Source organism: Phyllobates terribilis, unplaced genomic scaffold (assembly GCF_046119375.1).
Source record: "Phyllobates terribilis strain yellow unplaced genomic scaffold, ASM4611937v1 Scaffold_1__5_contigs__length_1240528914, whole genome shotgun sequence".
NCBI classification, from domain to species: domain Eukaryota; kingdom Metazoa; phylum Chordata; class Amphibia; order Anura; family Dendrobatidae; genus Phyllobates; species Phyllobates terribilis.
In genome coordinates, this window is record NW_027362761.1 from 485,631,114 (window position 1) to 485,654,807 (window position 23,694).

Below are 23,694 nucleotides of genomic sequence, written 5' to 3' on the forward strand. Positions count from 1 at the left end.
TGTAAAGTGCTGCGGAATATGTTGGCGCTATAAAAAAATAAATTATTATTATTATAACTTTCCCAAATTCTGATGAAAAAATATTCCCCAATGGAGGCGGTAACCACTGATACCAATAGAACTGAACCCGCGCCAGCTGTATGTTACAGATGACTCAGCTACAATGGTCTGTGCGATTTATTATCTCAGCATCTTAAAAAGGGCTTTTCCACTACAATTTGACCTCCTTTCATATTCCTTAATCTGCCTAATAATCACTTTTCCAATATACATTTATTCCCTGGGCTGCTTCTATGAGCGCATCTCTGTGTGGGTCATATAACCCTTAAAGAGATTTCCACTACTTTAGCATTGATGACCTATCCTCTGGATAGGTCATCAATGTCTGATTGGCCGGGGTCCGACACCCATGACCCCCACTGATCAGCTGTTATCGGCCGGAAGTGCTAACTTGCAGAGCTGCTCTGTGTTCTGATAGTGGCAGAAGCTGGGTACTGCACATCTGCATCCTAACCAAATCAATGAGGCGGATGTGCAGTACCCTGCGGCGGCCACTATCAGAGGACAGAGCAGCTCTGCAAGTGAGTACTTCTGGCTGGCGGCAGCCGACACTGATAACAGTTGATCGGCTGGGTGCTGGTGCCAGACCCCGACTGATCAGACGTTGATGATCTATCCTAAGGATAAGTAATCAATTTAAAAGTAGTGGGCAACCTCTTGTCATGTAGCCTCTTCTTTCTGCTCTGGGCAATGGAATCAAACAAAAGGCCTATATGATGGGGGCACAGCTGCCTTTAAATGATTGATAGGAGTCAGAGCACACATGCTCAGACCGCAGAAATACAGTCCTCCTCCGCATGGGTCCTGGCGATGCTTTGGAGCACCGGCCTTTCAGCTGATGTGTGCTGCTTGTCATCAGAAAGCATATCATACTGCTTGTCAACTGCTGACGTGCTAAAGCAATGTACACCGTGTATTGCCAAGCTCAGATCAGGCTTCACTGCCCTCCTCTGCCTGGATCCTGCTGATGCTTTGGAGCTGACAAGCAGCACTTGTCAGCTGAAGGATCGGCAGGATCAGAGGAGAGTGAAGCCTGATGTGAGCGCGCTCAGACTGCTGTCAATCACTGAAAGATAGCTCAGCCTATTAGTAACATCCTCGTCTTCTTCGTCCAATTCCGGTGCCCAGATCAGAAGAGCAGGCAGCCAAGACTTCAGGACAACAAAGGGTTATGTGACCCCACAGAGAAGCAATCAGAGAAGGTAATAACAGTATATTAGAAGGCAGTTAGGACATATGGAGGGGGTCGTATAGTAGAAGACCCCTCGACGTCTTACATGCAGCAGTGAGTAACCAGCGCGGCGTCTGAGCGGTCAGACACAGGCACAGACGCACTTCAGTTATTCCCAGAGGAGCTTTAGACACAACAGTGGCTTTAGGAAAAAGTGGTTTTACTGTGCAAGACTAATAAAGTTTAAAAAAACAACATAAGACGTGGTGTGAGCATAACATGGCACCATACCTGAGTCCTGGAACATGATGGCCACTACTGTCTGCTGGGCCCGGGGGGAAAGACCCGCACCTGAAGCTGCAGAGGAGCACAGACTGTACCGGTATAACAGCATTCAGTGCAGCCCGGGGACCTGCCAGCTGCAGGCTGAGGCCCGCTGCTCCCCCACAGCCCCATCACTTACCTGATCTGAACGCTATTGTTATATTATTGTCTCTCGTCACTTCCCGTCTGACGTCATCCTGACACGACACCCGGCCTTGCCCCTATCTGCTGTCCCCGTATTCTCGGGCTCGCTGTACATTGCTGGTTCCGCCATTTGCCCAACAGTTGGATAATTCTGTCTGTTCTCACTCAGAAGGTCTCCCGGGCCATCCAACCGGAGACAGTGACGTCAAATCATCGCGACCTTCCCGGAAGTACGTCATGAAGCAAGATGGCCGCTCGCGTGGGTGATTCCGGCAACGTGACTCGCCGGTGGTGAAGTGGACGAAACGTGTGTGCTGGTGCCGGGCACTGGGGTACGTGACCGGGGGGTTATAGCTGATGTGTTATTGTCTCTGCAGCGGCGCTATTACCGGTCACACTGGGCGCTCACAGCGGATCACAGATACTGCCGGCCGCGTGATCACATGGTGCAGCCGCTGCCTGGCCAACCCGTGGGCAGCACACGGCCTCAGTGGTTAGCAGTGCAGCGCTGGGATCAGATCAAAGAGCAACATCTGCTAGGAGTTTGTGTGGGTTTCCTCCCAAACGCCAAACACATACTGATAGGGAATGTAGGTTGTGAGCCCCAATGGGGACAGTGATGAGGATAATGAAGTATGTACAGTGTTGTGGAATATGATGGTGCTATATCAGCAAAGTATAATAAATAACCCTGGTGCCCCCCACTGCTGATCTAATAATCTCTATGTGTAGTGTGATGTTGGCGGACCCCAGTATGCCCAGAGCACAGAATTACTAGTCAGGCTGCAGTAGTTCTGAGCGTCCTTTATCTGATCACTGCCTGTGGTTGGGAAAGGTCATTTTACATAGGCAGAATAAGAGTAACAAGTAGTGCTGGGCAGTCTGGCTCTTTTTGGGGAGCTGGGTCATATGGATCCCTGTTTAATATGTGTTCACCCCCAGTCTGATGATGTCGAAACTCAGGGGGCAGGTGGGTGGGCTTTCATTTCCCTCAGCATCCAAACAAGTTGATTTTACTCCCAGTGCAGGGCTGTGGAGTCGGTAAGCCAAACCTCCGACTCCTCAATTTCCATGACACAGACTCCCCCATACATGGCTCATGTTTAAGTGATAAATTTACTGTAGCACAGATTCATCTCAGCTAAAAGTCTAGACCCTTAGATCAGGAATAGGACAGACATTTATAGCACATTTCATAACTTTCCCAAATTCTTATGAAAAAATATTCCCTACAAACTGCATTGAGCTACTGTACCCAATTTATTATATATTTTAAGAGTCGGAATCGGTCCATTTTATACCGACTCCACCAAAATGGGCTCCGAATCCACAGCCCTGCCAGTGACTCCCATTCAGATACTGCAAATGGCTCTTACTGGAGTGCCATCGTTCACTGAAGGGAGCCGTCTCTTTGTGCCAGATAGGTCGCAAATGACCCATCACTAGTGACAAGCCTCATTTGTGCGTTCTCGCGTGTCATGCCCACGTAAACATATTTGATTAGCCAAAAGTCTGGTGCTACTGGAGCTCTGGACTTTCCCATCTGCGATTGAGTGTCAGGTCCAGCATCCATACAGGAGATCATAATAACCATTACTGCTAAGCAGAGGGGAAGAGGTCACTTCACAGAGTCCAGGACACTTCACACTAAGGAAACACCCAGCAAACACTTTACTCCGATGGTTAAAGGGGTTTTCCTAAAATCACAAGTTATCCTCTATCCTATTCATAAAGATATAGCTTACTGATCATTGGGGGCCCAACTGCTGGGACCCTCAACGATCTTGACAACAGAGGTCTGTAAAGCCCCGTCTTTAGTGAAGCAGAGTTGTGCATTATTACCCTCTGCTTCCATCATTGATTTTATAACAGGATGGCTGCAAATAGTGGAGCAATGTTCTCCTCTTCCTCCAGCAGTCCCAAAACCAATGAGTGAAACGGAGGTCAAGCTCCTGCACCCTCTGCTCCATCCAAGACGTTCTTCTACAGAGCCCTTGGGATTGCTGATGGCCTGAGCAGTTGGATGCCCACTGATTAGCAAGTTATTCTTCTAAACATAGGATAGATGATATCTTGTGATTTTCGAGAAACCCACTAGTGTGTCTGTCCACCCACCTATACATGTTATAAACGCTTTACATGTCACCAGTCTTAATGCTGTCAGCAGTTTTGAGGGGTCAGTACATTAATAAGAAATGCGGATAACACAATTTCATTCAAATAAACAAATCTGCACAGACCTAAAGCTACAAGTAACACACGCAGATCCAGCTGATATTTCCTCTTCTACATCTTTTTATATTCAATTCACTGTTATTCTCCCGTGTTTTGTTACTCCTCTTCCTGACCTGATCCTTTAAATGTTCTAGGTGTTTGAGGAAAATAAAAGCAGAGCACGTTACCTTATAAATCCTGGAGCAGGAAGATGCCATCCTACAAGCCTGTTGCCATCCCCTTGTATCCGAAACTCGGGGAGAAGATCACCCAGGACACTCTGTACTGGAAGCGATACAAGGTAATGTTCAGAAGAGAGGTTCTGATTGTCAGGAGGGCACAAGTGTGACACATATGTCATTATTCATAGCAGGAGCTTTTACAGACTCATTCTGTTGTTCATTTTTTATCTAATTTCAGTTTTTACTTTTTTCTTACACTTTTGTTTCCAGTTGTGTCCGTGCTTTGATGGAGCTATTTGATTTGTCTGAAACTTGGCACCACATAATGGATAAAATTTCTTTATACAGATGTCTCTAATTCTAGAGCGCGATGTGGTATATTAATCATAGTTATGACTGTAGTTTCTAGCACAATTGCATTGAAAAGATTCTGAGCGGAGTGCCATACTTATATCACTGTAATAGCAGACACATACCCTCTGATTTGTCAGGCAATTGGTTTGACCCAGGATGTTTAGCAAGTTATGCACCTCCCTGTATATGCAGCAGATATACCATATATTTGAGTATTTGCTCTTGCCACATTGCAGTTTTGTGCTTTCCCAGAAGACTTATAACTTGTCTTGGAAGTCTAACTGAAAAATTTTAATATTCAGATTTTGGGTACTGATGTGCAATCCATTATGCTTGCCAATCTGTTCCGTACCTTGAATGCTGGTGTTCCTGATGTCATCTGGGAAGGTGGCGCTCTAATAAGTGAAGCCAGTGCTGGCCACAACTGGGAGTGTATACTTATTTTATCGGCCTTCAGCTCGATCTCGAGCCATGGAGGATTGATGGATGAAGATCGATCTGAACAAATAAATTAATTTTGGAACAAATCAAGACAGACATGTCACTCAAAGCAAGGATCACCAAGCTACAACTTGCCTACTTTGAACACATCATATGAAGAGAGCAATCACTGGAGGAGGACATAGTGGTCGGAAGAATAGAAGGGAGAATATATAGGAATTGCCAAAAGATAGAAGCATTGAAAAAAGGAGTGCCACTCACCACTGATATGTGAATAATCAACACGTTATTCGGTCATTATTAGAGGGCAGAAGAAGCGTAGTTTACGTGAAGCAGCTCATTCATTCCTTGTGTCTCTGCTCCTCATGTAGGGACCGAATAATGTGCTGATTATTCACATACAAGTGGTGAGTGCCGCTCCTTTTTTTCAATGCTTGTATCTTTTTGCACTTTTATGCTCTGACCCTTTTTGAGCTGCACACCACCTGATCTTGTTGCCCCCTCTTCCTACTTACCCTATGGTGCTTCCTGATGGAACGCTGTATCAGTGTGGCAGCAGTGCCAGCGTTTCTACCTCTTTTATATAGGAATTAGTACGACTGCTCTTATAGGAAGGTTGACGAGTCTTATGATAGTTCTGCTCGGTTATCACATCAGACCAGCACAGACCTCACAGGCTAGAAGGATACAAGAGGGGATCTCGGAAATGGTGATTTTCATGCAGGAAGGGCTCCATTACTGGGTGAAGAAGTGACATTTTCTCTTCTGGAAAAAGCCTTTTGATACGTCGTTTGTTATTTCGGCTGTGACTTTTTCTGTCCTTTGTTCTGTCTTTATTAGACTCCTGTTCAGATCAAGGAATTTGGGGCTGTAACAAAAATTGACTTTTCACCAGCTGAGCCATGTAATTACGCAGTCACAGCATCTACCAGGGTAAGTTGGCAAATGGTAGTAATATTTCATAAGATGAAACGCGACAAACCATTTTCGTTGCAGCCATTGTTAATTTTCCCTTCTTCGTCTACTAAAAGCCTTTTTTGTATCTTTTGCTTTAAATTAAGTGCATTGTGTACCTGTCAGCAGTTTTTGCTATGTAATCTCAGAGTAGGAGGATCTTGGGGCCCCTTTTCCAGTGATTTGTCACTAGGCTATTTTTTGTTTCAATACAATCAGTGTTTTATCAGCAGGAGATTATCACTGCAGGACTAGGTTTTTCGTGCCTCCTGGTCACCTGCTCTGTGTAACATTGTCCCCAGTACTGATTGGCAGTTTTCTGCCTATGCACAGTGTTCGCTGAAAGCTGCCAGTGGTGTGAGCAGGGTTATACGGGGCTCAGTATTCTGAGTACTACTTGATCTACAGCAGAGAAAACTGCGATTGTAACCAAATGACAGCAAGTGACGCATCGCTGGAATCAGTGTCCCAGCTCTTACATACTGTTGCTCTACGATTACACAGCAAAACCTGTTGACAGATTCCCTTTAAGAGTAGAAAGAAAGGAAACACAACATTTACAGCGTTGAACCTTCAGCCTCATCAGTCCTGTTATTAGATTGTTGTTTTTCTTCTTCAGATCCACATCTACGGCAGATATTCCCAGGAGCCTATAAAAACGTTTTCCCGCTTTAAAGACACGGCTTATTGTGGAACTTACAGAGGTGATGGGAGACTTCTTGCTGCTGGCTGCGAGGATAGTGTCGTGCAGCTGTTTGACATCAATGGGAAGGCCGCGCTGAGACAGTTCATCGGACATAGCAAGTAAGTGTCTCCTATGGTAGTGTACAACAACTCTCTAGCCAGTGACTCACAAGCCTCCTCCGTGCGGCTCAGTGACCGGTGACAGCCCCACGTACTATGGTGCGCTAGTGTCACTGAAGTCATAGTAATAGTTAAAGGGGTTGTCCAGCTTGTTTAATGGGTATACTCACTCCTGTGAGTTGTAAATATTTCCCTGCCAGGGATTTTTTTTCCTACATTGTTCTACAAATCTGTTAATTCATCGTTGCCTTTTCCTCCAAAGCAAAATGTTATATAAAAAATGCATAATTCACATTCATGGCTAAAGGTCAGAGCCAACATCTCATTAAAGTACAAAAAGTGTCTAAATGTCCATAATTCCCTGGAAGTGAATAGACCATAATTTTTCCCTCAGTAGTAATACTATGACACAGGGTCGCCGGAGGCCCCACATGGGATAAATTACAGGTTTAGTGGTCATTTGTTGCCCCCCCCCCTCCCCACTCCCCGTTTAGTTGAACAGGCATCATATGAAAGCTAAGATTTTGGTCTTTAACATGAAACCAAGATCTCGGCTCTTAATATTCTAGACATGGGAAGCAGTTAGTCATTATGTATTGCGTATGCCCTGGCATGGATGGCAGCAAAAGGGTTTATAGTCCAGGAACTCCCTAGAGACCGCTGCCATACATGAATGGCGGCCAAGCGCCATAACTAAGTGGAGCCGGCTCAGGAGCTCCAGGCAGCATGGATGTCGGCTGTGTTACGTAGCCGGCACCCGAGATTAGCTGATGCCACGGAGCAACTTCTTGTCACATCAGTTTAGCCTCTTAAACGCCTTTGTCAATGCCCCAAAAATAACAAAAAAAAAATTAATTCCATACTATGTATTCTGAATCTGTGTCATTCCAGTCCAAGGGGCTGTGTCTGGCATTGCCGCCCTGCCCCATTCAGTTGAATGCATGAAGAAGAATGGTCCCACTTGTATGGGTGGAGCGGGGTGAGGTCCATTTTTCATGATCTCTGACAACAACCCCTTTAATGTCGACCCATTGATTCATCTTCTGAGTTGTCTTTGTGTTGTACAGTGTTTCTGAGCTGAAGTTTGGTTGATGGGACGGGGCCGTATCAATGCTGGCAGCTACGTTACTACTTGTTAATATAATGCTCTTCGCTGTTGCTCCACAGTACAGTATGGCCTTTGTATTTCCTTAGAGCGGTGCATTTTGTGGATTTCACCGGAGATAATTTTCGGCTCGTGTCGGGCTCAGATGACTATGCATCCAAAATCTGGGACATTCCCAACGGCACAGAAATCTCTACCCACAGGGAGCATACAGACTACGTGCGCTGCGGCTGTGCAAGCAAGCTCAACGACGATCTGTTTGTTACAGGTATGCGGAACACCCCCCTGCTGCCGGACCACCCCGTCTTACCACAGATGTCTTGGGCTAATTATATTACACGCAGTAATGGCTGCCATCTGAATGTGACTGATAAATGAAAGGGATTTTCATCAATGTGATGGGTTAATGTATGTGCACACAACATCATCTTCAGGTGGATTCTGCCTGAAAAAGCGCTCAGTAATGGTTAAAAATACTGAATATATGCACATTTTCTTGAAGCGTCTTGCTATAGCAAAGATGTAGACGTTATAAGACACCTGGTTGTTCCCAGTATTGAAACCTGTCACCTAGCCACAGAATAGGGATAACGAGTGAGACCTCCATGGTTTCTGGCAATGAGTGAAATGAGATGCCTCATCAAAATAGTGTAGTGGCCGTGCCTGCTTGATTCTTTATGCGACTGATGGAAATAACTGAGCCCTGTACTCCCAAACAGAAGGAATGAAGCGGTAACCACTCCATTTTGATGGGCCATTTTGGAATGTCATTTTCAAGAATGTTGCGGGGCCCAGTTGTCGGACCACCACCGATCTGCACGTTATCAATTATCTTTTGAAACGATGATAACTTCTTTAGTTTTTAGAAATAATTTGAAAATGCTGAGCGACCTAAGGGTTAATAATAACCTAAGTGTTATAGAGAAGAAGCTAAACCGATTGATACACACTCCCTGACAGCAGAAGTGATGTCGCTTATCCATTGTAAATAAAAGCTTATAACCTGACGTTAAATTCATTCATTGGTTTTATAAATTACTCTTTTGAAAGCTGAAACCCTCCCAAATTTGGTTTAGGTTAAGAAAATAAATTGGCATCAATGCTGAAATATTGATCATTTAATGAACACAGAATGGTCAAATTTTGGCAAGACAAAAGTTTTGTCGCCCACAGAAAGTAATGTGATATTCAAACAAATAATTATCTTAAAATACAAATATATGTTGCATAACATTGATGAATGAAGTTGTGGTGCTATTAGAGTCATATTTCATATTTTGTGTGACTTCCATGAGCTTGAAGGACTGCATCCATGCGGTTCAACAATGATTCATACAATTTATTAATGAAGTCATCAGGAATAGCAAAGAATGCAGTCTTACATGCCTCCCAGAGTTCATCTAGATTATTTGCTTTTATCTTCCAAGCTTCCTCTTTCATCCTACCCCAAACCTGCTCAATGATGTTCATGTCTGGTGACTGGGCTGGCCAGTCCTTGAACACCTTGATCTTTTTTGCCTGGAGGAACTTTGTTGTAGAGATGTATGTATGAGATGGAGCACCATCCTGCTGCAGAATTTGACCCCTTTTATGATTTGGAATGTAAGAGGTAGCTAATACTTCTTGATATTTTAGGCTATTGATATTGCCTTCCACCTTGCATATGTTTCGCACACCCCCATACTGAATGTAACCCCAGACCATGATCTTTCCACCACCAAATGTAGCTGTTTTCTGGGTGTATTTTGGATCCATACGGGCTCCAGTAGATCTGCAGTATTTGTGGCGGGTGTGGTGTAATTCTACTGAAGATTCATCAGAGAAATCCACCTTCTGCCACTTTTCCAGCGTCCATCTGTTTAGCAGGCTGTGGGACTTTGTAAATGCCACACAGTTTATTTGCCTTTTGTTTAGTGCTGGCTTCTGGGCACTGATTCGACCATGGAGGCCATTTTGAGACAGAACCCTACAAACTGTTCTAGTTGACACAGGGGCTTGAGGTGACCAGGCCTGTTGGAGCTCTGCTGCAGTGGAAGAGGGGCTTGCTTTGGATTTTCTAACCAACAAACGTTCCTCCTGAGCAGTTGTCTTGCGGGATCTGCCGGACCTGGGCTTGTCAAACACATCTCCAGTCTCTTCAAATCTTTTTTTTAATTCTTTGTACTTGACGCTGAGACACATTAAAGGTGCCAGCCACCTCTGCAGTGGATCTGGTCTTCAGCCTCTTGATAATCAAGGCTTTGGTCGCAGGGTGGATTTTTGGCATGTTGTCAGAGCTCAAGTTGCAGTTCAAGTGAAGGTCTGGGGTGCTGGGTTTCTTTTGTATACACACCCACTAATTAACCGATCATTTACTGAGCACTGGTGAGGATGTAAACTAGGATTGGGTGCATTATATGACCAGGCGACAAAACTTTTGTCTTGCCAAAATCTGACCATTCTGTGTTCATTAAATGATCAATATTTCAGCATTGATGCCAATTTATTTTCTTTACCTAAACCATATTTGGGAGGGTTTCAGCTTTCAAAAGAGTAATTTATAAAACCAATGATGAATTTAACGTCAGGTTATAAGCTTTTATTTACATAACATGGGTAAGCGACATAACTTCTGTCAGGGAGTGTATAATTTGTAAGAAGAGATTGTGTATAACTGGTAATTTATTCAGGGCTTAGCAGTAAAGAGGGCAGTCCAAATCTGTGACTGACAGCGGCCTTCTCTGTGGGCATACCCAGATATCTGTTATGTTAATGATTAGCACTAAGCCAAGATTGAGAAGGGATTTCACTGAATAAAATACAGATGTCCGCTTTTTTTCATACATGTTCTAGTCTTTGGGGCTGTTCACATGTCAGTTTTTTTTTTTCCTTTGCGGACTGCTAGTTAAAAAATTAATTTGGAGACTTGTCTGATTTTGATCCCATTTGTGGATTCAGCTCTCCCTTTCAAGTGAATGGGCCAGCAACAAAACTGTACCGCAGGAGAAGCCTCAGAAACCTCCATCTGTTTTTTTGGCAAGTGAGAAAAACACTGATGTAAATCTGATCCACACACCGATGAAAATTTGCCCATTTTTTAACTTATGAGAAAAAAGTGTCTGGAGGAAAATGTTCAATCAGTCTGTTCTATACCTGAATACGACAGCCGCATCATGTGTAGAATACACATACTGGGTGTAGCGGACCACATACAGTAGATAAATTGGGGGAACCTTCAGCATCGTAATGACATACGAGGGAAGAAGAAATGGAGACATTAGATTTAGTTCTCCTGGGAATATGCCCTTGGCGCAGGGGTCTGCTGTGGCTCTTTTCTCTTTGCATGATACAAGTGTGCGTGTTTATAAAGGACGCAGAACATGTACAAATCCATGTAGATGCAGAATGTGTACAGTGCCGTGCAGACGCTGACTTATTTCCTACAACTGTTGTATCTGCTGTTATTATTTCCCAGGCTCCTATGATCACACGGTAAAGGTTTTTGATGCTCGAACAGAGAAGAGCGTGATGACCATGGACCATGAACAACCAGTGGAGAACGTCCTGCTCTTCCCATCCGGGGGGCTTCTGGTCTCTGCAGGTATGCCAAAATGCCCGGCTGTTTTGTGTTAATAGTCCTCTTCTATTTCACTTGTAACCTAGTGACTATCAGCCAGCTACTGATGCTATATGCCTTTACAGCCATAATATGTTTAGTCAAGTGTTATGATTTTATGTATAGAAAGTACTTCATATCTTGTAGGGAAGCATAGAAATTGTAAATCACACAAGACCAAAAAATAAATTTAGCCATAACATAAATGGAGCATTAGTTATCAGTCTTCTTGTTGCTGCACTTCATGAAGTGCTGACGCGCTCCTGACCACCAGCTGAGCCGATGCCCTTAGACTTCAGTTGGGTGGCACTTCTGCACGTTGCCATGCATGCCCTTTTGTAGAGGAAAAAGGTGTAGAGAGGGCTGAAAGCAGTGGCCCCTTAATTCTCGGAATTGGTGCAAGTTCTAGTAGTCCGATCCCCAGCAAATAATTAGGTCATGGCATATGTCAGTGATATACTGTTACTTTCTGAGATAAAATACACCTTAATGCTGTGGTATCTTTGACATGGAGAAATTATTTTTACTTATGTTAGTGGTTACCCTTAGTTCATTAATTTTCTGACCATTTGCAGCCTGATCTAAATTTCAGATTTTTTTTTTTTCTTATGGGAGTTTTTCCTCAGTAATTTAGGCTAAATGTGAGCTCTGCGTCTTTCCCGGATTCATATGTCAGCACATCTACAGAACTGTGCTTGTATTCTCTTTATGCACTCTCCTCCTTTTCTTTATCCTGGTTTCTCTGCCCTCCTTGTATCTGTAGATACTTTCTCCTCTCTTCTTGACATGTTCTCCATTCCTGCTGATATCGCCAACACTTAAGAGAAAGGAGTAAGGAGTAGAGAGCCGTCAAGAGCAGGAGGACTTTAAGGAAGAATTTTTAGAAAGTTGCTTAACTTTGTATTTAGGCAAAAAATGAACCATAAAAAAAATTGTGTCCAAAAGTGTACATAGCCTTTAAAAGGGTTGTCCACTACTCAGACAATCCCTTCTCAATTGCTATATTCCCCCGTCTAAAATAAAAACAGCCTGTACTCTCCTCCGGTGCCGAGTCTCTGGGAGGCGTGTGACATTGTCATGTGAGCCCTGCAGACCATCAACAGCCACTTCACTCACTTCCTGTAGCTGAAACTGACACTTGGAAGAAGTGAGAGCTGCTGCTGCTCCCTGACTTTCTCCAAATGGAAGGGAGAGTGAAGTGGCCATAGGGCTCACATGACATAATGTCACGGGAGCCTCGGAGACTCTGCACCGGAGGAGAGTTTAGGCTGTTCTGATTGTAGACTGAAGGATGTAACAAAGGGGTTGTCTGAGTAGTGGGCGACCTCTAAGGTTTCCAAAAAAGAGCACCAGAGAGTTGGTAATCGTGTAGAAGTTTGGATACCATACAGAATATGTAAATGGGGTCTTTGGATCGTTCTCTTTGACCTCAGCACCACATGGTGATGCATTGTGTAGACTGGGAGCATCCATGATTTTACAAAGTTGTTCCCTGACCGTGGCCATTGCAAAAGTGTACCGCAGCGCATCCTGCTGAATTATGGGTAACAGAATACAAGAGACTTTCCCACTTAAGGTTTAAACACGACTGCGATCTATGGTATTTAGTTCCTGACATTTTGCTTCTTTATTCTTTTCTTCTGTAGGTGGTCGATACGTGAAAGTGTGGGACCTGCTGAAGGGAGGGCAGTTATTGGTGTCATTAAGAAACCATCACAAGACAGTGACCAGCCTGTGCCTGAGTAGCTCCGGTCAGAGGCTGCTGTCTGCATCGCTGGACAGGTAGGTGTCATAGTAAATGGTGCGGATCCGGCCCTGTCCTCCTACCCCAATAGGACAGCATAAACCGCACGCAGAGCCCCAATCACTGACATAACTCCTGTCAACAGATGGTTGGAAATTTATAGAATTTTTATTTTTGGCCTGAGCCCTAACATAAGCTTTGTCTCCGAATTAAAGAGAATCTGTCGGGACAAAATGACTTCTCAGCTTGTACATTTAGTATCCAAACCCATTGCAGATATTGTTCTGTATTCAGATCTGGTAATGAAGTGCTCGGGGCACCCTGGGCATGGCCACGGACTCCAGTGCATCTTCCCATCCACTGGTTTTCTATCTCTGGCTCCTATAAAGCCACAGCTGTCAATCAAGCAAGTAGAGGGCTGAGATTGATGGAAAATAAGTAGTTGGGAACATTAAGTTGAACTATTCGGCCACACCCAGGGTGCACCGAGCACCTAATTAGCATGTTTGAATAAAAAGCTATTTCTGACAAATCCAGTTTTTGTTTTTAGGCACTAAAGCTATGATTTATGTTAGGGCTATGCCACCTACAAGGGGCTGTGCTTAGTTTGAACAGTCATTTTGTGCTGATAGGTTTCCTTTTAAATTTCTACATTTTTGTGTGCTGAAAAGTTTGTAAGTATTAAAATAATTAATGAGATTCCTTTTTATGAACAGATTTTATACTGTTCCTGGGATAGCCAATGGATGTTTTGATCCCCGTGTTTGGCAGAATTAAGCGGGCACAGGAACACCCATGTAGTTGTGCCTGGCACTGCAGGCAGCTGCCACTTAGTCCATTTTAAATTTTTGTGGTATGGCGGGATTAGGGAACGAACATAAAATCCATTTCCCATGTTACAACCCCGGTCGGACATAGATCTCCCTGAGAATCTGCCTCCAGGACTTATTATAAATGAAAGGGGACATTACCAGTGTGAGACATGTAATGACTCTGCTCTCCTGATCTACATGTCTCACACTGGTAATGCCCCCTTCATGTAAAATAAGCCCAGGAGACAGATTCTCAGGGAGATCTATGTCCTGCTCATAGATCTTAGCAGCTCATTTACATATAAGAAAAATGTGGATTTCCCTGGAATAAGACATTGGATCACAGATATCAAGGTATCACTGTATTCAGCTTCCTATGACCTACATGCCCATATAGATGGCTTAGGAGGGACGATCCTACTGACAGATTCCCTTTAATCACCTTTCTTAGTATTTTTGAGGGTAATAATTTGTTATAGGTGTACTCCTCTCTGGCTATTGACTACACCACCATCTGATTTCAGTCCTTTCTCCTCAGGCATGTGAAGGTCTACAGCACAATGAACTACAAAGTTGTACATAGTTTTGACTATGCAGCTTCAATTTTAAGCCTGGCATTGGCTGTAAGTATGACGTGTACGCTCATATATTATGTATGTGAAGGGTCTCTCGTCTGTGTTATTACAAACTACAAGTGGCGCTTGAATATGCTTGTCCATAATTAACCACGGACCTATAGTAAGATAATGCTAAAGCCATAGCATGGAAATCCTCTTACTGTCACATACAACAGTTTGTAGAGATGGCTTGCCGGTTTATTCTAGGTAGCGCCTATACATATTCCATAATCTGCAGTGAACCAGCGAGATGATATGTATGACTCAGAAAGTCCCATGGCTTCCAGTACCATCTGTACGCTGATGACACTCAGATCTACCTCTCTGGCCCAGATTTTACCTCTCTGCTTTCCAGAATCCCAGAGTGTCCATCAGCCATAATGTCCTTCATCTTTTCTCGCTTCCTCAAGATCAGTATTGACAAAACTGAACTCATCATCTTTCCTCCATCTCACGTATCTTCCTCACCTGATCTATCTATCACAATAAATGACATCACACTTTCCCTTGTACCGGACATCCGCTGCCTCGGAGTAACCCTTGACTCTGCCCTGTCCCTCAAACACCACATCCAAGCTCTCGCCACCTCCTGTCGCCTCCAGCTCAAAAATATTTCCAGAATCCGTCCTTTCCTCAACCTTCAATCTACTAAAATGTTAGTGCATGCCTTCATCATCTCCCGCCTCGACTACTGCAACATCCTCCTCTGTGGCCTACCCGTTAACACTCTCGCACCCCTCCAGTCCGTCCTTAATTCTGCTGCCCGTCTAGTTCACTCTCGCCTCGCTACTCCTCTACTTTTTCCCTTTTGCAAATCCCTTCACTGACTTCCAATTCCCCAACATATCCAGTTCAAACTGCTAACACTGACCTACAAAGCCATCCTTAACCTCTCTCCTCCATACATCTCTGAACTAATCTCCCAATATCTTCCATCACGCAACCTCCGGTCCTCCTAAGACCTCCTTCTCTCCTCCACACTCGTACGTTCCTCACCCAATTGCCTCCAAGCCTTCTCCCGACTATCCCCCATCCTCTGGAATTCTGTGCCTCAACACGTCCGATTATTCACCACACTCGGATCCTTCAGACGGAACCTGAAAACCCATCTTTTCAATTAAGCTTGCAACCTGCAATGAGCACACTGCCTTCTCACCATCACCAGAGCTGTCACAACCCCCCCAAACCTATGGTCTCCTTACCCATTATCCTGTAGACTGTAAGCCCATAAGGTCAAGGCCCTCTCACCTCTATATGTCTGCCCTTGTTATATTTTACACCTTATTTTATATCTGTGTCTTGTATGTAACCCTTTCTCATGCACAGCACCAAGGAATCAATGGTGCTCTAAAAATAAATGTTTGTAATTCATGTGTAGAAGTAATGTTTAGTGTCACAATGTAACAGTATTAACTAATGCGTTTTTCAGCCCAATGATGAGATGATCGTGGTGGGAATGACCAATGGCGTTTTGAATGTAAAACATCGAAAGCCGGAGGAAAAGAAAACAAATGAACCGTCACGAAGGAAACATCCAAGATACCGAATGTTTGTGAAAGGGAAGGACTACATGCCTAAACAGGTAAAGTGGCTGAAGATCCTGCAGGATAGGAAGACGGTGGTGTAAGGCAGTGTACAGGAAACTGCAGAAATGCATTTAGTTTATGAGATCTAATACAATTTTCTTGATTTTCTGTACAGGATGACTTCATTGTCAGCAAACCAGTAAAACAGCACTTAAGGAAATATGACCAGTTGCTCAGAGGTTTCCAGGTGTCTGCAGCTCTGGATGCTGCATTAGAGGTAAGAGGCCGGCTATCCCCCAATATTCTGCTGCAACTCCCATTAGGATGATATAATCTGAACCAAAACATTACGCTGCAAACCTTGAAGTATGTGGAAGTGATTGCATTACATGTGTCTCCGTCTTCTGCCAGATACATTTCATTGCAACGCTCATGTTCCTGTACGTATCGACAAACATACTGGAGGGGGATAGCAGCAATTTCACGCTGGATGTTTTTCTTAAAATCTTCCTCAGTGCAAGTCTTGTTGCAATAGACATTTGTGCATAACCTGTGACAGCCATAAATCATGCAGATGCAGGGACTCCAACATAATATACAAGCACGCCGAAGATACTCGGAAAGCACCCGAGCATGCTCGGTGAAAGGGTTAAACGAGCACGCTCGCTCATCACTAGTAACCACATTGCCCTACATCACTGATGCCCAACTGGTGCCATTGTGATTCACGTGTGACCTGCGCAGCCTGAGCCCCGCCAGACGGCGACTGAATTTGGACGCCCTACCCTGGAATGTGACGTGTTACCCTGTGTCGGACATATGGCGACACTGTTTTGGAGTTTGACAGCTGCCAATCAGCAGAATGACGGGGTCGTAGTGCTTTTGTGGGCATTTCATCTCTGTCATTACAGGCACAGGGGCTCTTGTGTGCTGGCAGCTGTGGTGGTACCAGAGCTCGGTCTCATTCCCTCTTCCATGCCCCTCAGCCCTGTCATTCTTCTCACCAGTGAGGTGTTGGATCAGGCACTTGCTGCCATTACATCTGATGCAATCACATAGCTGCTGTGGAGAAGGTCACTGTTCACACAATGTCTCTTGGAAGTCTCCAATTTCTTATTCCATGACTCTTTTTATCTTGCACTCAGGCCAGAAGCCCAGAGGTGATTGTGGCCGTGATGCATGAAATTGAACGAAGAGGAACTCTTAAAAATGCCCTAGCAGGGAGGGATGAGAAACAGCTCTGCCTAATACTCACCTTCCTCATAAAGTAAGTATTCTGTGGCATGTTCTTATCAGGATAAATATATGAAAAGCATTAATATTAATGGGGCTGTACAGCAAAAGGAAAACATGGCCACTTTCTTTCAGAAACCGTATTCACAGGTCGTGTGGGGTATTAATAGCTAAGCCCCATTAAATTTAATGGAGCTCGGCTGCGATACCAGCTACAACATATGGACAAGTGTAGCCATCTTTTCTAATCGAAGACAACTCCTTTAAAGCACCACTCCATTGTTTGTTTTTTCAGCGCTGGAATTATGTTTTAAATCTAAGTCCCCTGCCCATGGTCATATACTCACCCTCCGGCGTCTTCACCATTTTTTGGCACCTCTCCGGTCCTGTGGCACCTCTGGTGAGCGTAGCTTCTGACTAGTCGGAAGTCAGAAGCCACGTTACACGCTCTAAATGCAAGTCTACGAGAGCCAGAACGAGACTAGAACGAGGCTGTCATAGACTTACATTGTAAAGTGACGCTCTATGAAACCCTGAAACTGCCAGCAGGCCACTTTTCGCCGGAGATCGGTGGAAGCGACGCTGGCAACGGATGAAAAGGCCAGAAGGGGAGTATGAGAGGAGGACAGGGGACTTACATTTAAAGCATCACTCCAGCGGTGCAATAAAAAAACAAAACCCAGGAGTGGAGCTTTAAATCTGCCTAGAAAATCGTGTACTGCCAAAATATTCTTAGCTTCTTCTAATTGCTTCTTTCTGCTTGTAAGGGAGCACTGTCGTCATACGATATGGCTGAATGTACATTTCATGCTTCGATGATCTTTATTAGCACAGATTATAAAGTGATATTTTCTCTACAGAAAATGTAAGTATCATTAATCACCTCTTTTTTTTTGTTTGTTTTTTTTTTATAACAGGCACATAGTAGATCCTCGATTTGCCCCAATCTTGTTAAATGTGTCAGAAAAAGTAATTGGTAAGTAAAACCAGTAAGACCAAGGGGTTCTCTTGTAACTCCATTTACCAGCACTGGTTAAACTGTAATTGGTCTTCTCCACCCTCTAAATATCTGTTTGCACGTCCTATAGCTCATGTTCGTTTTGGCTACAATTATTCTCTTTCTATAGAAGAAGAAATATTGCACATTGACTTAAAGGCTATGGATGACTTTGACTTAAATATACAAACGTGGTCAAAATTGTTGGTACCCCTCGTTTAATGAAAGAAAAACCCACAATGGTCACAGAAATAACTTGAATCTGACAAAAGTAATAATAAATTAAAAATCCATGATGATGAACAAATGAAAGTCAGTCATTGCTTTTCAACCCTGCTTCCACAGAATTTAAAAAAAAATTAAACTCATGAAATAGGCCTGGACAGAAATGATGGTACTCTTCTTAATATTTTGTTGAACAACCTTTTGAGGCAATCACTGCAATCAAACGATTCCTGTAACTGTCAATGAGACTTCTGCACCTCTCGACAGGTATTTTGGCCCACTCCTCATGAGCAAACTGCTCCAGTTGTCTCGTGTTTGAAGGTTGCCTTTTCCAGACGGCATGTTTCAGCTCTTTCCAAAGATGGGATTTAGGTCAGGGCTCATAGAAAGCCACTTCAGAATAGTCCAATGTTTTCCTCTTAGCCATTCTTGGGTGTTTTTAGCTGTGTGTTTTGGGTCATTATCCTGTTGCAAGACCCATGACCTGCGACTGAGACCAAGCTTTCTGACACTGGGCAGCACATTTCTCTCTAGAATCCCTTGATAGTCTTGAGATTTCATTGTACCCTGCACAGATTCAAGACACCCTGTGCCAGATGCAGCAAAGCAGCCCCAAACCTGAGCTTATTGCCACTTAAGCATATGAGGCTGTCAAGTCAGTAGTCCCAGCGGTTGGGCCGGGTCCTCCGATCTGAGCATGTGGCCTAATGCTGAGACAAGCGAGGGTGAGAGTGGAGAGAGCCAGCAGGAGCTCTGTCAGATCTGTAACATTTTTGTAGATCACTCAGCTACATTAAGGACACTGCAGCAGCAAAATAGTAGAACATTTTTAATGAACACCATTTAGAAAGTTTCTTAACTTTGAATTTAGGAAGCAAATGAACAATAAAGAAAAATTCTGGCTGAAGGCATACATAGCATTTAAAGCAACACTAACCTGGCAGGTACTATGTCCCCTTTAGTGGTAATCGGGCACAGCGCCACACTTATTAGTACCTGGTATTATAATTCACTACAGCTTAATCAAAATCTTATGAATGTGTTTAAGCTGTAATCTCTGGCACAGCTGTAGCTGTGTACACGGACCCATGCCTGGTACACCATTGGATTAGAGGATGTGCCCCAAACCCCCAAAAAGATAATTTTGCTTGTTTATACCTAGGATTGGCCCTGAGTTCCTGGAAGGAATTTGTAGTCTTCTGTTTCTGAGGCCGATATACGCATTCACGGCTGGGTTGGCACTGTGAGGGTTTGGGGCTTTTCTCGAATGTGTGTTCAGTGTCCAAACATCTTTTTTTTTCTTTTCAGACATTTATTCTTCCATCATAAACCAGTCATCTGTAGTGGATAAATTATTTCTGAAGCTCCAAGACACCCTGGGAAAAGAAGTCAATTACCAGGAAGAACTCCTAGAAGTTTTGGGGATGATGGACACTCTCTTTGCTACTATGGCAAGCAAAATAACAACCATCTCCACAGAGACCAAACCAACAAGTATTTCAGACGAAAAGAACTTGATTGCTGTAAAATCCTCGTCATGATCCAGCCATTACCAGCGGACAGATATTTTTTTATACCACTTTTAATATATTTTATATGGGATGGATTGATGTCAAGCAAATGTAAGCATTGTTTTAGATCCCATGTACGCAGTTTCATCATTCTGAAGGTTGAGCCGTCACCGCCTTTTAAAGAAAATGTTTGAGGCGACTTCATTTTTACTTGGACTTTGTCAGATGGCATCATTGTAAATTAATACAGATAAAAGTCCTTCATCTTCCTGTCTGTTGTTTTGGGTGGCATGTTGCTGTTTTTTCTTATTTTCTGCTGAAGGGAGCGTGGTATTGTCACATGATGTCTAGACTAGGTGTAGCCTGGCAGGGTAATGAGGGTAGCCTGGCACTGCCATCATTTCAAAAAACATCACAATAAAAGATAATGCCTTGCCAACACCAAGTCAGATTATCAATGCACTGCAGGATGCAGCAAGACTCCATGATAAAGGAGGGGGCATCACAGGTGCAAAATACTGATGCAGACAGCCACTCACTAACCTACCAATTCATGGAGGGGGTGGCTGTGTAGTATCATACATGCACACCAATGGAATTTGCTTAGGGCGCCAGTCACACAGATATGTGAGATGCACAGTGTCAGGCTTGCAGCCTATTGATGATGACCATACTATTAGATCAGGCGGGTTGCCCTGCAGTATATACGTGCACCCCCACAGGACAGACGCCCCAATTCACCCAGCCACCACTAAAGAGGCCTGGCCACAACCTGCATAAAAATGTGCAAAAAAGATGAAAAATAATGTATACGATAAATATACCACATGAGGTATTAAATTCCATCGGTGTGCATGTATAATACTACACTGCCACCCCCTCCATGAATTGGTAGGTTAGTGAGTGGCTGTCTGCATCAGTATTTTGCCCATGTGCTGCCCCCGCCTTTATCATGGAGGCTTGCTGCATCCTGCAGTGCATTGGTAATCTGACTTGGTGTTGGTAAGGCATTATCTTTTACTGTGATTTTCTTTTAGCCTGGTACTACCACATGACTGTGTTTCTTTGGCCATTTTTGTAGCCTAGTGAGGATGATACAATAGCTGCCTTTCTGCAAATTCAGGTGGTATCCACAAATAGAGATGAGAGAACAGATTCACAGGATCCTGGTCCAGCAGCCTCTTCGGTGATCTGCGGTCGCCGGATAGGAGCTGTGTGAACTGCTTCCTATGTCCCGGAATCCCTGGCACGTATACGCCCGGCACATCATCATCTTTATGGCACAACGTCATACTAGGTCTACAAATCAGAAGAGGCACATGTCTCCCGTCCAGCAGCCGCCATGGACTACTTATGTGGCCTCTGGACCACTATCCTACAAATAGATTTGCTCATCTCTGTTGCCTATTCATTTGTTCATAGGACAAGAAGAATCAAGATAGAAGTCTGCTGAATGCTGCATTCGGATGCAGAGCATTTGGTCTTATGAAAATAGTGACTTATAGTTTTCAAGGTTGAAGGTAGACATAAGTCCATCAAGTTCAAACTATAGCCGTCATGTTTATCCAGAGGAAGGCAAAAACCCTATGGAAAAGATGCTAATAGCCCCATATTAGAAGAAAAATTTGTTTCCGACTCCACATACAGAAATAAAACTAGTTTCCTGGATCAACGTCCCATCACAGAATCTAGTGCCTATAACCTGTAATACAGGGTGGTCCAAAAGTAGGTGGACAGAAAGTGTAATAAGGTTATGAAGGAGGAGATTTATCAAACATGGTGTAAAGTGAAACTGGCTCAGTTGCCCTTAGCAACCAATCAGATTCCACTTTTCATTCCTCACAGACTCTTTGGAAAATGAAAGGTGGAATCTGATTGGTTCCTAAGGGCAACTGAGCCAGTTTCACAGATATTTGGGGGAGATCTATCTGTGAAAACTAGATCTGTGAAACTGGCTCAGTTGCCCTTAGGAACCAATCAGATTCCACCTTTCATTTTCCAAAGAGTCTGTGAGGAATGAAAAGTGGAATCTGATTGGTTCCTAAGGGCAACTGAGCCAGTTTCACAGATCTAGTTTTCACAGATAGATCTCCCCCAAATCGGTTTTCTTTTCAGATAATTCAGATAACACATAATGGCAAATAATTTAAATACAGATCAAAGAAAATGGATTTTAACAGAGTATTGGAAATCTCAAAATGCTGAAACCGTTAGACAAAGTGGGTTGAAACATTTGGTACTCAAGCCCCAAAGAGACAAACCATTTACCGCATTCGTGACAAATTCAATGCCACTGGCTCAATCCTTAATGCTCCAAAAACTGGTCGACCCAAAACAGTCTGTACAGAAGATAATAAACAACTTGTTGCTGAAACATTTGTTCAGAGTCCAAAAAAGTCCACCAGAAGAGCCTCTTTGGAATTGGGAATTTCACGAGCTTCTATCATGCGAATCCTGAAATCTATTGGGTGGAAAGCTTATCGTCCACGTCTAATTCATGGTTTATTGGAGGATGATCCAGACAGGCGGCTGCAATTCAGTATTTGATAAATCTCCCCCTTCATAACCTTATTACACTTTCTGTCCACCTACTTTTGGACCACCCTGTATTATATTTTTGAAGAAAGGCATCCAGGCTATTTTTGAATTTTAGTGGTAAATCAACTATTACATCATGTTCCATAGTCTCACTGCTCTTACAGTAAAGAATCTGCATCTGTGATTATGATTAAAGCTTCTTTCCTGTAGACGCAGAGGATCTGTCACAGGCCCAAGTGTAAAAAGATCATCAGAAAAATCTATACTGTCCCCTCATATATTTGTACATTGTAATAAGATTGCCCTTAAGCCTTAGTTTTTCCAAATAGAATAACCCCAAGTGAATAACCTTTGTCGCTGTTCTCTGCATCCACTCTAGCATGTTTTTATACGCTGGAGGCCAAAATTGTACATAATTTTGCCTCTATACAAGTCACTAGTGCAGCCAGATGTAAATACATGCTCATGACAAGAACATAGTATTCTATTAGCCTCGACAACAGCTGCCTGGCACTGGTCATTAAAGTTGAGTTTGCCATCCTCCCATATGCTCAAGACTTTTTCAATGACAGTTTTATCCCATGTTTCACTATTTAGTCCATAATTATGCGTTTTATTTTCTCTACCCAAGCGCATAACCTTACATTTATCTACATAAAACTTCAATTGCCATTTCTCAGACCAAGCCTACATGTTTATATATTTATATCCTTCTGTAATATTACATTATCTTCGTTTGTGTTGATTACCCTGCAGAGTTTAGTATTATCTGCAAATATTGAAATTATATTCTGTATCCTTACTAGAAGGTCCTTAATAAATGTTAAAAAGAAGAGGGCCCAATGCTGAACCCTGTGGTACTCTGTTAACGTTGACCCAATCTGAGTGTGATCCATTAATAACCACCCTTTGTTTCCTATCACTGAACCAGTTGTTAACCTAGTTACAAATATTTTCCAATAGTCCCATCATTCTCATTTTATGTGGCACCGTATCTAATGCCTTTGAAAAGTCTTTATAGAAAACATTCTCTGCGTTTCCTTGGTCTAGTCTGGAACTTACCTCCTCATAGAAGCTGATCCGATTAGTTTGAAAGGACCGAACCCTCATAAAACCATGTTGATGTTGGGTCATGGGGTTATT

The 23,694-nt window shown here is 43.4% G+C and overlaps 2 protein-coding genes across 3 annotated transcripts in view; one reads left to right on the top strand and one right to left on the bottom strand.

The window, feature by feature from the left end:
* ANKRA2 (ankyrin repeat family A member 2) overlaps positions 1-1,942 on the bottom strand; it is a 31,044-nt gene extending 29,102 nt beyond the window's left edge. The window contains exon 1 of one of the 2 annotated variants that reach the window (XM_073679765.1): positions 1,695-1,942. The gene's annotated coding sequence lies outside the window, so the exon portion shown is untranslated. Of the gene's footprint in view, positions 1-1,522 lie in introns of both variants that reach the window. The other variant, XM_073679773.1, reaches the window with a different exon arrangement.
* UTP15 (UTP15 small subunit processome component) lies at positions 1,876-20,279 on the top strand. The gene is made up of 13 exons (XM_073679751.1): positions 1,876-2,031; positions 4,069-4,214; positions 5,731-5,823; positions 6,464-6,648; positions 7,843-8,021; positions 11,208-11,333; positions 12,995-13,130; positions 14,443-14,527; positions 15,951-16,103; positions 16,223-16,324; positions 17,193-17,314; positions 18,198-18,256; positions 19,811-20,279. The coding sequence occupies exons 2-13, from the start codon at positions 4,125-4,127 to the stop codon at positions 20,041-20,043; spliced, it is 1,563 nt and encodes a 520-aa protein (XP_073535852.1). The 5' UTR covers positions 1,876-2,031; positions 4,069-4,124; the 3' UTR covers positions 20,044-20,279.
* Positions 20,280-23,694: the final 3,415 nt, after the last annotated feature.